The sequence below is a fragment of the Triturus cristatus genome, chromosome 2_1 (genome assembly GCF_964204655.1).
Source record: "Triturus cristatus chromosome 2_1, aTriCri1.1, whole genome shotgun sequence".
NCBI lineage: Eukaryota > Metazoa > Chordata > Amphibia > Caudata > Salamandridae > Triturus > Triturus cristatus.
This window is the reverse complement of record NC_140581.1, coordinates 849,191,730-849,208,856: the sequence shown is the minus strand read 5'-3', so window position 1 is coordinate 849,208,856 and position 17,127 is coordinate 849,191,730. Positions and strand designations below refer to the sequence as shown.

At 47.9% G+C, this 17,127-nt stretch overlaps 1 protein-coding gene across 1 annotated transcript in view; it reads right to left on the bottom strand.

Annotated features, from left to right (window-relative positions):
- PUM3 (pumilio RNA binding family member 3) overlaps positions 1-17,127 on the bottom strand; it is a 271,295-nt gene that overhangs the window by 32,656 nt on the left and 221,512 nt on the right. Inside the window, exon 16 of the mRNA XM_085632951.1 lies at positions 12,325-12,412. Within this exon, the coding sequence (XP_085489077.1) occupies positions 12,325-12,412 (88 nt within the window). The remainder of the gene's footprint in view (positions 1-12,324; positions 12,413-17,127) is intronic.

Below are 17,127 nucleotides of genomic sequence, written 5' to 3'. Positions count from 1 at the left end.
CTCTGCACCCGGCCGTCCTGAAACCGCTGAGGGTGAACCAACTGTACCTACCTGACACTGGGGGACCCCTGAGTCCATGCCCGGAATTTCAACACTACCAGTCGAGTACTTACCCTTAAACCGCTAACTTCATTTTCCTCATAGGGTAACATTGACTGGCTTTTTCTTCAAAAATCTTCTAAGTGTGAACTTTTCAAAACTGCAAAAATTCACCAAAAATCAGCCAAGTGACAAAAACGAATTTACTCACCTGCTCCTAGGTGAGCTCCCAGTGCTGGATCTTGGTGCCCAGCCCTGACTCTGAAAAGTGTTCACAACTATACTTACCTCTAACTCATTTTTCTCCCATAGGAAACCATTGTCTGCTTTTCTGTGAAATTTCTTCTAAGTGTCTACTTTTGCAAATTTGAAATATTCTTTTAAAATCGTACCATTTCTGCAAACGAAATTACTTACCTGCTTTTGATAAGGACCCCAGTCCTGGGTCTAGGCACCCAGTCCTGGATTACTAAAGTAACGATAAAGTACTCTACCTGCAATTTGAATTTCTTGCCATAGAGATCCATTGAATGTTTTCTGTGAAATATTTTCTAAGTGCTAACTTTTGAAATAGCTAAATATTATTTAAAAATCCTTACAGTTATTAAGTCGACTTTCATCACTTGATTCTGAATACTGACCCCAGGCTGGTTCTAGGAGCCAGACCTGGAATTCCAAAAGTAATCTGAAAAGTAATTTATTACAAATAACCTGAATTTACCATTGAGCTCAATGCATTGTTATGTTTAGGAAATAGGATTGTTTATTGCAACCAACTGTGACTGTTTACACAAATTTATTGCTTAAAACAAAAGTATTTATATTCAACCTCTCATTCTGAGAAAGTATATTTTTACCCCCTTTGTGGTTCTAAAAATAAAACAAGCATATTTTATATATACAAATCATTGGCCTAGAGTTCAGTTATTGAGTGTGTGAAACCATTTGCTGACTGAGTGTGTACAATAAATGCTTTACACTGTCCTCTGGTACTGCCTTACTGCTCGACCAAGCTACCACTTTTGAGAGTAAGGTCATACCTAACTTTGACCTCTATCAGCCTCTGGGGGACTGTGGACTCTGTACACCCTGTACCTATTAGGGAACAGTATATACAGAGCCACTTTCTCACACGAAGCCCACGTTGCCGCCTGACAGATGTCTTGCAAAGGGACACCCCGTCCCAAAGCAGTAGTAGCCGCTGTGGCCCGAGTAGAATGGGCGCGCAGCCCAATAGGAGGGTCCTTTTTTGCCAAGGAGTAACAAATTTTGATGCACAAAACGACCCACCGAGAGATGGTCCGTTTGTGCACAGCTTTTCCCTTCTTAGCACCCACGTATCCAACGAAGAGTTGGTCGTCCACCCGGAACTGCTTTGTGCGGTCCAGATAAAAGGAGAGCGCACGTTTTGGGTCCAGACGGTGGAGCCTCTCTTCCTCTTTGGAAGGATGCGGAGGCGGAAAGAAGGTGGGCAAGGTGACAGATTGCCCAAGATGAAAGGGAGTCACCACTTTTGGAAGAAAGGAGGGACGAGGCCGAAGAACAACCTTGTCCGGATGAACAGATAGAAAAGGAGGCTTTGATGATAAAGCCTGGAGCTCACTCACCCGTCTAGCTGAGGTGATGGCTACCAGAAAAGCAGTCTTAAGCGTCAGCAGACGAAGAGGACAATTATGAAGAGGCTCAAAGGGAGCGCACATTAGAAATGTGAGAACAAGATCCAAGTCCCACTGAGGCATTACAAAAGGGACAGGAGGGAACGTGTGAGTAATGCCTTTTAGAAAGCGTGTAACTACAGGGGACTTGAAAAGAGAGGGCTGATCAGGAAGCCGTAAGAAGGCAGAGATGGCAGCAAGATAACCTTTCAAGGTGCCCAAGGCAGAGCCCTGCTGGGCCAAGGAAAGAAGAAAGAGGAGAACCTCAGAAAGAGGGGCGGAAAGGGGATCCACAGCCTTTGCTGTGCACCATGCCACAAATTTGTTCCACCGGCAGGCGTATACCGTCTTTGTGGAGGGACGCCTGGCTGCCAGAATGATATCACAGACTTCAGGAGGCAAGTCGAATGGCATCAACTGCCGCCGCTCAATCTCCACGCATGGAGGTGGAGGCTGGACAGGTTCGGGTGGAGGACCTTCCCCTGCTGCTGCGACAGAAGATCCTCCCGAAGGGGCAGACGTATCGGAGGATCGGTCAACATACGGAGTAGCTCGGGATACCAGTACCTTCGCGCCCAGTCCGGAGCCACCAAGATGACTTGGGCCCGGTCGCGCCTGATCTTCTTCAGCACTCTGGGCAGAAGTGGTATAGGCGGAAAGGCGTACAACAGACCGCAACTCCACTCGTGACGAAAAGCGTCGCCGAGCGAGTGCCGCCTTGGAAATTCCAACTCGCAGAACTGCTGACATTGCGCGTTCTCTTCGGTGGCGAATAGATCTAACCAAGGCTCTCCCCACTGCTGAAAGAGACCTTGCGCCACTTCGGAGTTCAGACGCCATTCGTGATCCATCATGCACCGGCGGCTGAGTTCGTCTGCTCTGGCGTTCAGAGAGCCCGCCAGATGTTGAACCACTAGGGTGACGCCCTGGTGTTCCAGCCATGTCCAGAGGCGCAGAGCCTCCTGACAAAGGGTCCACGACCCCACCCCGCCCTGTTTGTTGCAATACCACATGGCGGTGGTGTTGTCCGTGAACACCTGCACGACACTTCCCCTGACAGAGGGAAGGAAGGCTTTCAGTGCAAGTCGGATCGCTCTCAACTCCAACAGGTTGATGTGGAGACGAGACTCCGCCGGAGACCAGAGGCCTCTGATCTCCGCCTCTCCCATATGGCCACCCCATCCCAGGAGGGACGCATCCGTCACTACGACATGCTCCGGTTGGGGAAGGGAGAGGCTCTTGCCCGTGACCCAATCACGGTCCGTGAGCCACCACTGCAACTGCTTCGCAGTGCCCTCCGAGATCAAGACATGGTCGGACAGGTTTCCGTGATGCTGGGCCCACTGAAACTTCAGGTCCCACTGCAGAGCCCGCATGCGCCGCCTGGCGTGATGCACTAGTAGGATGCAGGAGGCCATCAGCCCCAGAAGCCGCAACACTAGCCTGACCGAAACCCAGGATAGAGGCCGAAAGATGGGAATCAGGGCCTGAATATCCCGGACCCGCTGTTCCGGCGGATAGACCCGGAACTGCGCCGAATCGAGAACCGCTCCGATAAAGAGGAGCGTCTGAGAGGGACTCAGGTGTGACTTCGGCACGTTGATGGAAAACCCCAGCAAATGCAGGAGATCCGCCGTAGTCTGGAGGTGGGAGAAGACTGCCTGGGGCGAGCCCGCCTTCAACAACCAGTCGTCGAGATAGGGGAAGACTGGAACCCCTGATCTGCGCAGATGAGCTGCGACCACCGCCATCACTTTCGTGAACACCCGAGGGGCACTGGTGAGGCCGAAGGGGAGCACGGTGAACTGAAAGTGCTCCTGGCCCACCGTGAACCACAGGTAACGCCGGTGGGCCGGCAGGACGGGGATGCGGAAATAAGCGTCCTGCAAGTCCAACGCTACCATCCAGTCTCCAGGGTCTAGGGCAGCTAGAACCTGAGCCAAAGTTAACATTTTGAACCGTTCCTTCCGGAGGAAGGCATTGACGTTCCGGAGGTCCAAGATAGGGCGTAGGCCCCCCTTGCCCTTCTTGGGAACCAGAAAGTATTGGGAATAACAACCACGACCTACTTCTGGACTCAGAACGCGCTCGACGGCCTCTTTGGCCAAGAGGGCCGAAACTTCCTCTCGCAGAAGATTCAAATGATCCTCCGAGACACGGTGGTGCTGCGGTGGCATGGCTGGAGGGGTCGTCTCGAAGGGGAGGGAGTAGCCCCTTCGGACGATTTGCAGCACCCACCTGTCCGAAGTGATGGTACGCCAGTGGAGCAGGTGATGGCGAACTCTGCCGCCCACTGGCGAGGAATGGGCCGGAAAGCTTGGACTAGGAAGGCTTGGAGGCGGATGCTGCCGGGGTGGATGTGGGCTGACCGCGTCGACCTCCAGAACCGCCTCGGCGGAAACCACGTCCGCGCGCAGGTTGGGTCTGCGGCTGGTGGCTAAGCGGACGTGAGGAGGCACCCCTTCCTTGGCCACGAAAGGGGCGAAAAGCGGAAGTTTGCGACCGCGGGGCCGAGAGGCCCAAGGACTTGGCCGTAGCCCGGGAGTCCTTAAAGCGGTTCAGCGCACTGTCCGCTTTCTCACCAAAAAGGCGAGTGCCATCAAAGGGCATGTTCATGAGAGTGCTCTGGACATCCCCCGAAAAGGACGTGGACCGCAGCCAGGCGTGACGTCTAAGCGCCACCGTGGTAGAAATCGCCCTACCCAGCGAGTCCGTCGTGTCAAGCCCACATCGGACTGCATGTCGTGCTGCATCCCTCCCATCGGCCAGAGCCTGGGTAAGTCGTGTTCGGGCCTCCTCCGAGCACAGGGGCAGCACGTCCTCCACCGTATCCCACAGAGAGTGGGAATAACGGTCCAAAAGACAGGCGGTGTTTAAAGACCGCAGACCCAAACTAAGGGAGGAGAACAGCTTTTTGCCAAACTGTTCCAGTCTCTTGGAATCCCGGTCCGGCGGAGCGGTCGGGAAGGAGGATTGGGAGGTAGAAGCCTGGATAACCAGGCTCTCGGGGGTGGGGTGTTGGGACAGAAAACTGGGGTCGCCCGGAGCAGGGCGGTGGCGCCTGGCAACGTTCCTGTCCACAGGAGGAACTGTGGAGGGCTTGGACCAGGTGCCCTGCAGAACGTCATTGAGGGCCTCATTGAATTGCAGCAGAGGCTCAGTGGAGCTTGCTGCAGACTGAAGCACCTCAGTGAGGACTTTAGTCCTCACAGCCACGGCAGGCAGCTCGAGCCCAAGGGCTGCGGCCGCCTTGCGCAGCACCACAGAGAAAGCAGCACCCTCCTCCGAAGCCACAGTCGGAGGAGAGATGAATCCAGTGTCTGGTGAGGTATCCAGACCACTGGCCTCCCTCAGTTCATCTGCCCAGTCCTGTGACAGCTGAGCCTGAACGGCCATAGGGTCCTCGGACCCCTCCCAGTCGCTCCCGTCATCCGATTCCTGGTAAACAGGAGGAAGGATCGGAGCCGGACGGTAGACATAATGTGTCTCTAACGGCACCGAACGCGGCGTCCATCGACGCCGCACCGGCGTCGGATCCGGAGCGGGGCTGAACTGGGGATCGACGCCGAGCGGAGCCGGCGTCGGAGGTGGTACCGGTGTCGACGCCGGCGGAGGAGGCGTGACTAGGTCGACCGGCGTCGACGGGGACGAGTCCCTCGGGGACCTGCGGCATCGGGGCCGGAGCCGTCAACGGCGCCGGAGCCGCCGGCGTGCAAGGTCGCCCAGTCGGGTCCGCGAGGCCCGAAGGCGCGCGAGCGGGCGTCGACGGCGGAGCCAGTTTCCTCATGGCCGAGAGGAAGGCACTGACTTCCGTCGGCGTCGCGTCAGTCCCAGGGACCGGCGGGTATGGGGACGTGCGCGGCGCCTGCGGCTCTGCTGGAGCCGCGGGGGTGGAACCACCCTGACCCTCGGCCGAGTCGCGTGACCGGCGAGGGGAGTCCGAAGAGTGGTGTCGCCTCTTGGACTTCTTGGAGTGCTTCGACTTACCCGAAGACTTGGAGCCAGACGAGCGATGATGACGTCGGCTGCGGCTCCGCGACCGATCCTTGGACCTCCTCCTGGACCGGAATCGAGAGGGGCGCGGAGCCGAATGGCGAATCTCGAGGAGCTTACGGGACCGCTCCCGTCTAGCCTTCGAGGTCAGGGCCTTGCAGTCCGAGCACGACTCCGCGTCGTGGTCGAGGCCCAAACAGTAAAGGCACCGGCGGTGATGATCCGTAACCGGCATCAAGCGGTTACAGTCAGCACAGGCTTTGAAACCAGGCATCCTACCGGCACCGGAGTCGAGACAAGATCAAAAGGCTTAGTCAAAAAAGACTAAAGGGGTAGCTCTCCCGGATCTGCGCTTACTGGCGCGGAAAAAAGAAGAACTGACGTCAGCGCGCGAGGGCGGCGTCTAAGTACTCCGACGACGTCATTCCGGCGCACGACGACGGACGCGGAGCCGCAGACGACGCCTAGCGACGCGCAAGGGGTATTGCTGACGAAAAATCTTCCGGATCCAGTCTGACGCCTGGGGATATTCCAAGGTGAGGAATCTAACTAAAGTGTTTCTTTCAGATACCAGAATTTACTTTGGTGTCTCTGGCAGACCTGATTACTCAGGGTGCTTTGGAAAATCAGCTGCAGAATCTGCTCGTTGGTAGGGGACCGGAAGCAAGACTGGGCACCTAGAAGTCCTCATAACTTCAGAAGGAGAGTGCTGAAAGGCCCACTTGGACTTCTGGTGTTCCTTCTTCAATTTGGACTTACCTTAAGGCTTGGAGTGCAACGCACATCTGTTGCATGATCAGCCCAGAGAACAGGTCAGTTTCCTTGACTTTGAGGGGGAGTGGCCTTTACGCCATTTCCGGCGATGTGCAGCTTGACTCTGCAGTCCCAGATCACCTACAGATTTATCATGTAGCACTCCCCACCCAGCTTGGGGTCGTGGCTGTATCCTAGACATGGGGTTCCATCAGACTTTTGTTTGCGCAAATACCAACAAGATTTAAAAGCCTGTGGTACTATGAGGTTAAATAAAAAGCATGTAAAGTGATTAGAAAAAAGCAAGCTAGCTTGGAATTCACATATGCCAAAAGAAAGTAACTGCCGTCAGCGTGCCTGGGTGGTGCCTAAATATGGCTCCAATCATCACTTTCGGGGAGAGTGGAGTGGACACTGACTCGCACAATGCCACCTATTGGCATGCAGCAACTAACTATACTGAAAAATCTTCTGTATCAAGTCTGGCACCTGGTGAAATTCTAAAGCTGAGGAATCTGTGGTTAAAAGTATCCATCAGAATGTGTAATCTTGACCAGGGGAGTAAAGGCATTGTGATCGAGACAGGGTATTTCTCAATTCCCCACCTAAATTTACAGTCAAAAGGCACCCTTGCTATTATTTATTTGTTTGTAGAGCGCATAATCACCCATAAATAGAACCTTTAATTGCTTGATTATGAAAACAGAAGGGATTCAAGCAAATGATTGTAATTATCTGGACAGTTGATTGAGGGAAGAGTCAGGTTTTTAAAGGATTTTTGGAATTTGAACAGTTTTTTTTTTGGTTTTTCCCTATGTTACTGAGTTCTACAAGAGGGAGCTGAACTCTCAAATCTTTGTCTCCTCAATTCTGTAGAATAAATTTATGGACTGCAAAAAAGATGGACTTAGCCAATCTTAAATCTTCGACTGGGTAGTACTTCAATTTGTAACTGGAAAAGTGGGAAGGGATTCGTAGCATGCGTTATGCATTAGATACGCAGCTTTGAGCTAGATCAATATTTTTATCGGTAGCCAGAGGAGATACAGTAGGCAGAATTATGCTCACATTTTAGAATTTTGAAAATAAGTGTGATGGTGGCATCTCGTAAGTTCTGTAATCTTTAAAGTTATTTTTGAGGGTGGCTCAGGTATGCAGATTTGCCTAAGTCGAGTCGTGAGGAGATAAAACTATGGGCCACAGCAACTTTATAGCGAAATTAAAGCAATTGTACCATTTTCTTTAGGTTCACAGTTTGATGAGATAGAATGTTACCACTGTTAAGACCTATAGGTCAAAATAGAATTTGGAGTATAGAATACATTTTAGATTATCAACTGATTTGATCTAGTCCGAAGCAGGGCTTAACACTGTAGGCCATAGGGAGAGGTCCCATTTATTGATTTCATTATAAATAGGTGGAATTTCTGTTTTATCAGTGTTCAGTTTAGGAACTTTGCCTGCATCCAGGCTTGAGACACTTAGTATTAGGGGCAGTTCATAGTTACAGTCGCTTAGTAAACTCGGTACTTGGCAAACCAGTTAGGCTTCCTCAGCATAGAATTAAGTTTTTACATTGTACTGTTGGAACAAAAACGTTAATGAGGCCAGCTAAAGATTACACAGTAAAGGGGCAATTATAGTCCCATGAAGTACACCCAAATGAAGGGGGTTCAGCTTCAACTTGAAAAGTGTTAAGAAGGATGTATTCATGCCGTTCCAAGAGCAAGTAGACTATTGAGACAAGCACTGACCAGCCTCGCTCCCATGGCTAAAGAAATGAGCCTTTACAAAAGTATGGTGTGATCAATGGTGCTAAAGGCAGCTGTGAGGTCCAAAAGAAGTAGTACCCCACTAATATCTTCATTGACCATAGTTCTTAAGTCATCGATGGCTGAAGTTGTCACTACTTCTGTGTTCCTTTGTGGAGTTAAAACAGCTTGCAAATTCTGTAAGAACTCATTTCTGCAAACGTTTTTTGTTGGGAAGTGCCTACTTTTTCAATCAACACCGATATAGAAGGTAAAAGATATAGTTTGCTTTATTAAGCAGGGTGCTGCAAAGTTTTGTTTTCTTTTTTAGAAAGGGGAATGCTATGGCATATTTAATTGCTCTGGAAATATTCGCTTTAAGATCCATACATTTATTATTTCTATCAAGTAAGGGGTAATTAGAGCATTGTCTCCCCCCCCCCCCCCCCCCCAACAAAGGGATGGGAGTGGGTTTAGTGGTTACATGGAGGGTCTACTATTTTTTACAAACAGGGATGCATTCCTCTTTTGAGATGGGGGTGAAAGGCATTCATGCGTTTAAGTGCTGGAGGAGGAGGGGAAAACCTGGTGCAGGAGTCAAAATAAGTGTCCGGTGAAGGAGTTAATATAGGTGTCCAAGTCCAACATTGGAACTACAGAGTTATTTTGGTCTCCGCTGCTGTCAAATACTTCTTTGACTTTCATTTATTTAACTTTTAATTTACCAGTAGTAGCATCCCACAGGGGAGCCTGTGGGTGCTAAAAGGGTTGTTTGACCCAAGTTAGAAGCCCATTTGATTTCCCCACTTTGATCTTTTCACGCTCCGGCGCAGAGGTTGGACACGCCCCCCTCCCTCAGGGGATATTTAGCAATGGACACTTCGCCAGGGACCTTGGATCTTTTTTTAGGAGAAAAAGAGGCCTGCATCAATTATTCAGGTAAGGCACTCTTTGCCTTTCGTCCCCCATGCACCTGTGACTGTATGAAACTTTGTTTTTACTCAACAGTCCCTTCAGGCAGAATTTCGTGCACGCACTGTAACATTACTGTTTTGAGACCGCTGCCCATGAGATCCTCCTTGAATACAAGCTCTACTTCCCAGTAAAAATGACACGATAAAGCTTGCACTTATTAATGCATGATCTTTACCGACACACAAATACGAAATAGTTTAATTTATTGATGCTGCTAAGCTTGATTCTCTCTTCATTAAGGAATTGTGGGGTGAAGTGGCGAATGACCCGGACTTTGCCGTAGCAGTTCCACCTGGCTTTGAATCGTTCAGATTAGATAGACCTATAAAAAGAGGCAGTGGCCTCACTTTAACTTATCGCAGTTGGATAAATGCCCACTGCATTGCCATTCCCTCCACCGACTGCAAGGCTTTTCTGTTCAAACTAGGTTTCTATAATCAGGATTTGTTGAGTGGCCTGCTTATCTATCGGCCCCCATGGCCTAAAAGCACTTTCATTCGATGATGGAGCATGGCCTCCAATCTGATACCTTTACTATACTCGGAGACGTTAATTTCCATCTAGAATCCATACAGCAAAATGATACCTGTTTTGCGCTTTAACAAATTGCTAACATAACATAACATAACATACCCAAACTCCTTTAGAGATGGAATCAGAGCCAAGACTTAGACAACTAGTTAGTCATACTACACACTCAGCTAGTCACACCCTTGAAGGACTTTTCTCCAATAATCCTGCCATCACATTCTCGAAGACACTTCCGCTTAGCTGGTCCAGTCACCAAGCTATATTCTTTGAATACAAGTTTCCCTATACAGGAAAGCCCTTTTCTAAGCCAGCCAAAACCGTCACCTGCAGAGCGTGGCATAAAATAGACAGGGTGACACTAACCCATTGCCTAAAGCAGAGTTAACCTGCCATCCCTCTTGATATTAATTCCTCAGCCTATGGCTATACTTCATGGCTTAACTCTGCCTTCCTTAAACTTACTCCACCAACTATGTCTCATAAACAGAGAAGAACCTTCAGGCCTCTGGTTCACAGAAGCCTTGAGACGGTAAAAATTAACCTGGAGAAGGCAAGAAAGACGCTGGCGCAAACAATATGATGACAAAGATGAACAGCTATACAAATCAGCATTCGCTAAATATAAAACCCTTCTTATTAATGAATTTTTTTTTTACTACACCCAATTGATAGAGAACGCATCCAACAAGGAATTGTATCAGGTGGTCACGAGGCTCACTTCGGTCCCAAATAATAACTGGACCATTCACAGTCAACAGTATTGTGACACTCTGGCTTCTACTCTTAAAGAAAAGGTCGACTAAAACTTTAATATATTTGACAACTCTAAATCCAAGGATATTATCGAGCTGAATCATCAGGAAGCTCATACCTATCCCCTGCTTTTGGAATTCACATCCACTACTCCTAACCAAGTAGCTGCTCTCCTACTAGGTGCTAAATCAGTATCACCGGACGACCCATGTCCTCCTAGGATACTAAAACTTGCTGTGCAACCTATCTCTACCTACTTATCCTCCATTTTTAATCAAAAGTTCTCACAAGGGGTGTTTCCCCACTATGTGGAAAAAAGCCAGTATTCTCCTTTTAATAAAAAAGCCAACTCTTGATATTAGCTACCCCACAAACTATCGTCTCATCTCTAGGCTTCCTTTTCCAGCGAAAATCGATGAAAAGAATTCAGAATGATCTAAAAAATTTCTCGACAACCATCAGTTAGATCCCAGTCAGTTTGAGTTTAGAGCAGGCCACAGCCCTGGAACTGCCTTAATAAAAACCACAGAAGATATAAGAACCGCACTCCATAATAGGGGGGTGGGGGGGAAATCAGCAGCCCTCATCTTGTTGGACCTATCTGCAGCGTTTGACACAGCGGCCCATAACTTCTAGTCCACCACCTGAATGCCACAGGACTTATAGATAACGCCCTTTCAATACTTTCATCCTTCCTTTCAGAAAGGGCTCAAATTCTTACATTGCTCCAATAGAACTCCCTACCTTTCACACTGCCTACGGGGTTCCTCAGGGCTCTTCACTGAGCCCAACCCTGTTTAATATATGTTTCGACACTAGCATCTTTGATCAGAAGCTTCAACCTAAATTCTACCTCCTATGCTGATGACACTCAGTTGGTAGTCTCAGCAGTCGATAAAGACCCTTCAGGTCCATCAAGATTGCATGGTTGCCATCAGCTTATAGCTGAGCAAGCATTGCTTAAAATTCAATTCAGGTAAAACCAAGGTAGTACTGTTCAGCAACCTTTTCCCAGCATGGTGGCCGGATAGCCTAGGTCCATTACCTGTACCTGTGACAAAAGCCCAAAACTTGGGTCTTATGACATGCTCAATTTTGGACCTCAAGTATCCAAGGTAGTTTCATCATCTTTTCATACCATCAGGATAAGAAAAATCCTCCCTTTCATTCCCAGCAACACCAGAAAAACTGTGGTCACAGCAATTCTCAAAATTAGACTACTGTAATGGACTGTACAGGAAAAAAATGTGTAGAAAGCTTCAATCCGTCCAAAACGCTGCAGCTAGAATTATTATGAATAGTCCTAAATTACACTAGATTTCTTCAGTGAACACTGCACTGGCTCCCTGTCCAAAAGCGAATCAAGTTCAAGGCACTCTGCGTGGCTCAAAGCCCTACATCAGGCAGGAACTGGGTTTTTGTGGGAACATTTTAAGAGGGACACTTTCAACAGACATCTCCATTCAGCCACTGCCAGATTGATAGCTACTACCAAATTCAAGAAAGTGAACTGGGGAGGAAGGAGGTTCGTCAACTGCAGGGCTAGGCTCTGGAACACCCTACATCCACATCTTAGAGCGATATCCACCCATTGATCGCTTTCAGGAAAGAGCTAAAAACGTGGTTGTTTCACAAATAACAGTTTCCATCTCAGCATGTTCAGGTACAGCAAGCGCCAAAAGACACCCACGGGTATATGCGTGCTATATAAATCTTTGTAACATAACAATCTGAACTTTTTCTGTAAAAAAGTTGCCTAGATTGTCAACCCGAGGCCAAACCACTACAAGTTCACATTTCGGGGGGGGGGGGGGGGGGGGGGGGGGATGGGGGGTGGGTAGGTAGGTAATCAAGCAATTTTCTGTCCAACTTACCTTCTCTTCCAGCTTCTTTCAGTTTTTGATCTTGTTCGATTAACCATTTTAGTACAAGGTGACCTGCTGGGTGCTCTGCAATATGAAGCTTTGGAGGCAAACAAAGAAACAAATCAATGGAAAGTCAATTTTCAAACACTTATATTTAACAGTAAATTTAATAAGTAAAGATTTGGGCAACCAAAAGGATTCAGCATTGCTCATATACCATTTATGCAATCTTATTAGGTGCTCTCAATTTAAACCCTAGATTAAAATATCAGATCTAGTTCTGAGATCTATCCGAGGAGCAATCCTCTAGTTACTCATTAAGACTCTTCAGGGCTATGGCATTTAAAGTCAGCTCTGCGTTAAACTATTTTATTAGCCAACTAAAGCTGTGCTCTCAGGCTCATTGGTCACTTTTGCATCTCGTCAAGTTTGAGATGCCCGACAAAGAATTGTCAAGTGAAAAGCATTCATTTTGGTAACTATAGTGCTTTTAACACTTACAGGGCTCTTAACATGGTCAGAGGCAGCATTGTTTCTGCTTACCATTGCTACAGCCAGAAAGACGTGCGACTTCTCATAATAAATGGCTCCCAGGCAATGTGCACTGTAGACGCACCACTAGCCAGGAGGATGCTCGGTTTCTTTCCCCAAAACACTTTGTAGCTTTAGGGAAGTACACATCCTTTTAACAGAGGCTATTCAGAGGAAAGCCAGGAAAAGAAAATTGTGCAATATAGTTTAGCACTTCAATTTTAACTTTAGTACCAACAGCTATATCAAATCATTGCCTACTGCATTACTACCGTATGACAACCTTTTGCAAAAAGATAGTCAAAATCGTCTACATTTGGTCTTAAAACTGATAGAATGTGGAAGAACTGCCCCTCAATGAAAGTTCTTGTGTTGGGTTGAGCTGGGGACAAATTGTCATTGCGTGAGGTGACTGAAGTTTGTGTGAATTTCTGTGTTAAACATTTCTGCAACAATGACTGACTTTCTATCAGCTTTGCTTAGACTGTGGTTCGGGTCTTTGCATGGTCATGATACTGGCATGTTTTTTTTATTTCAGTGTCATGTAGTATCATCCCTGATCCTCTGCCTCACTAAAACACCAGTGGTTGGCACCGCTCTATTTAGAACCGTTCTATTACATTCTACCCAGTGGATGGCACCGCTCTATTTAGAACCGTCATATTACATTCTACGAAGTAGATATCAAACGCTGTTGCTGTGCGGTATGTCTGAAGCACACTACCTTTCTTTTAAACTCTGCTCAGGCAGTAGCAACAATAATGGTGAGGCCAGCAACGTGCACACTGGGACACCACTATCCCACTTCATCGGCAGAATGCAAGGTAGTAAACCTTGCAACATACAGAGTGGCTCCTCAGATGTGTATTCAATCCACTGTGAATGTTGCAACCTCCCCCAAGAATGCTCGGCCTCAAGATACTGCTCAAAGTTGCTGTGAGCCCAAACCAGTGTGGATTGTGGCTGCCTATGTGCTAAAAGGGAATAAAATACTCCCCTGCCAGCTATAACATCACCACACACAGTTCACTGCTAAAGACAGAGGGAGGACTCAATCTCAGCGATTAAACTCGAAATGTCAGCACGCTGGCCCATGCAAAAAAAAAAAAAAAAAGAAAACAAAAACGATGCTAACATTCGGGCACACAACGTTCCGATTCTTTCCATTCAAATTAAATGAGGAGTATGCTGGTAGTAGACACATTCAGGCCATGTTACTGTATGTAGAGTTCGGTGAGTGCGTAAGCTACTTAGATTCTCCCACAAAAATATTTGATTTTTTTTTGGGCACTTCTAGAGCGCACGACTCACCCGGGGGCATCTTGGCGCTATACTTAGTTATTCACTGAGAGGGAAAAAAATGGAAGAAGAATCCACAACACTAATACTGAGGAGTCAGAAATAGAAAGGTTTTCCATTTTTTCCTAAAGATTGTGAGAGAGGGACAGTTACGAATGGCAATGGGAAGCGAGTTCCAGTAACGTGGCGCGAGACATGAGAAAGCCCTCGCCCCGGAACGGGAACGGCAGATTCTGGGAATCTTCAGAAATTCCATGGCGTTAGACCTTAAATTGAGGGTGGAGGTCCTTTATTAGTTTGTTTGCCAAGTATTTGGGGCCTTTACCGTTCAAGGCTTTGTAAGTAAGGCAACGGGTCTTAAAGTGAGATCGTTTCACAATCGGGAGCCAGTGGAGATCTAATAGGAGAGGGTTGAAGGCGAGCCTGCCGGGCGATCAAGTATCATTCGGGCAGCGGTGTTCTGGATGACCTGTAGTTTCTTTAACAGGGACGGACCAAGTTCGGCCAGCATAGCGTTGCCGTAGTCGAGGCGACAGATCACCATTGCCTGAACTAGAGTTCTTCGGTGCTTGATGGGAAGGTAAGGGAGAATCTTCCGTAAAAGCCGCAGGCTAAAATAACAGGAGCTGGTGATTGTAGCTACATGATCTTTCATTGAAAGGGCCTGATCAAGTGTGAACCCCAGATTCTTCACTACTTGCTTAGGAACTGGTGCCGTACCGAGCTCTTGCGGCCACCAGTCCTTAGACCAAGAAAGAGAAGCTTTCCCTACTAATAAAATCTCTGTCTTACTCGGGTTCAACTGGAGAAGATTCTCGGTCATCCAATTTGAGATGTTGATCATTCCAGCTGCAAAACGTAGGTGTTCTGACGTTGCATTTGGGTTGATTTTAAAGATAAGCTGGGTGTCGTCCGCGTATGAGATAATCTCAAACCCACATGATTCGGCTATTTTAGCTAAAGGGGACATGTATAGATTAAACAAAGTGGGGCTGAGACATGATCCCTGAGGGACGCCTTTGTCCAGACCACGTTTGTCTGACCGGAATGGACCTAGCATGATTGTTTGATTTCTATCTGCAAGGAAATTTTGTAGCCATTTCAGAGCTTGATCTTGTATGCCACAGGAACGCAATCTCTCCGACAGCTTAGAATGGGCGATAGTGTCAAATGCTGCGGAGAGGTCTAAGAGAACCAGAATGGCTGATCCTCCCGCGTGCATTTCTAGCCTCAGTAAGTCGGTAACTACAAGAATAGCAGTTTCAGTACTGAAGCCTGGCCGAAAACCTGATTGCGATGAGTCTAGAAGATCATTTGATTCGAGGTAGTGACTCAGCTGTTTATTTATAGCGGATTCAAGTGATTTGCCCAACAAGGGTAATAATGATATGGGCCGATAGTTGGCGAGCGTAAGGGGATCTGCTGTCGGTTTTTTCAGGATGGGGCGAACAAACGCTTCCTTCCAGATGGAAGGGATAACGCCCGACCTAATGGAACTATTGAAAACTTCTTGGACTTCCGAGGCACAGCATGGGGCTATAAGGGCCATGATTCTCGGGGGCACGAGTCGCTAGTTGAACCAGACTTTGCCGATGAGAGCAGGGTGTTAACTTCCGCTAAAGAGAGGGGTTCAAATTGTTTGAGCTTGCCTGAAGTCTTCTGGTTGATTTCGGCAGAGTTCATGAGGGGAGTTGTGGTCTGTGATAATAAAGGTGGAAAATTTGCGTAAATCAGGTTAATTTTTTCCTCAAAGTGGGTTGCAAGAGAGTTGCAGAGGTCCTGTGACTCCATTTGAGGCAGCCTACACGCATGAGGGGAGACAAAATCTTTAACTATATTAAATAAAGTTTTTGAAGAGTTGGAAGCTTGGTCAATTTGTTTTAATATAAAATATTTCCTTGCTGATTTTATGTTCTGATGATATTTAGATAAGGAATGTTTATAGGTCAGTCGGTCCGTAGGGGTTTGACTGGTTCTTCAGCATCTCTCCAGGGCTTTGCACCTGGATTTTTCCACACTGAGCTCTCCTGTATACCAGGGGGCCGATTTTCGCTGTTTGGAGGGGCAGAATTTTTTACGGGAATTAGGGAGTCAAAAACTGTTTTTAGTTTGGTAGAGAAAATCTTCAACCGTTCTGAAGCATCTAAGCCTGTCGGTGGGGGAGCCTGAGGGAGGGCATTGTAGGCAGCCGCGAAAGCTTCTAGGGATAAATTATTCCAGGGTCTGCGGAATAGCGAGGAGCGAGGTTCAGAATCTGGAAGTACATTTGAATACGGTCGTCGCATGGTGAAAGGGACCATGAAGTGGTCAGACCATGTTAAGGGGAGGGGAGGGAGGTCGATGAGGTGCACAATATTAGTAAAGATCAGGTCAAGGGCGTGACCTGCTCTATGCGTGGGGGCAGTTGAAAGAAGGGAGAGGCCGATTTGATTTAAGCGGTTTAGGAGATTTTTCGTCTCTGGGTTCCCTGGGGCATCCCCATGAAAGTTGAAGTCCCCAAGCAGAATGAAATTCCTGGATGCTATGGTTTGCAGGGCGATCAACTCCACTAATTCATTCGCGAAGTAGGTCGTGGGCCCCGGAGGCCGATAGAGCAGTGCCCCATTCCAGCAGTCTGATGGTGATCTAACAAGCTTAAAAAAGCCTAATTCTAGACTGGCCGTACAATGAGTGGCAGTCCAATGGACGTTTAGGTGATCTCTGAAAGTTATTGCAATCCCGCCCCCTGTTTTCCCTGCCTATCTGAATGGATAAATTTGTAGCCGTCGGGTATAGCTAGATAAATCTGGGGGTGGTTAGAGGGGTTTAGCCACGTTTCTGTAAAGAAACATAGGTCTGGGGAGTACGAGTTGACCATATCCCAGATTTCAATAGGGTGTTTAGCTAAAGACCTGACGTTGCAGAGAATAAATATAGGGCTGGGATGGTTTGCGTCTGGCAAGACGTTTAAATCAGGGCCAACCGGGTCGTTTAGTTTACAGC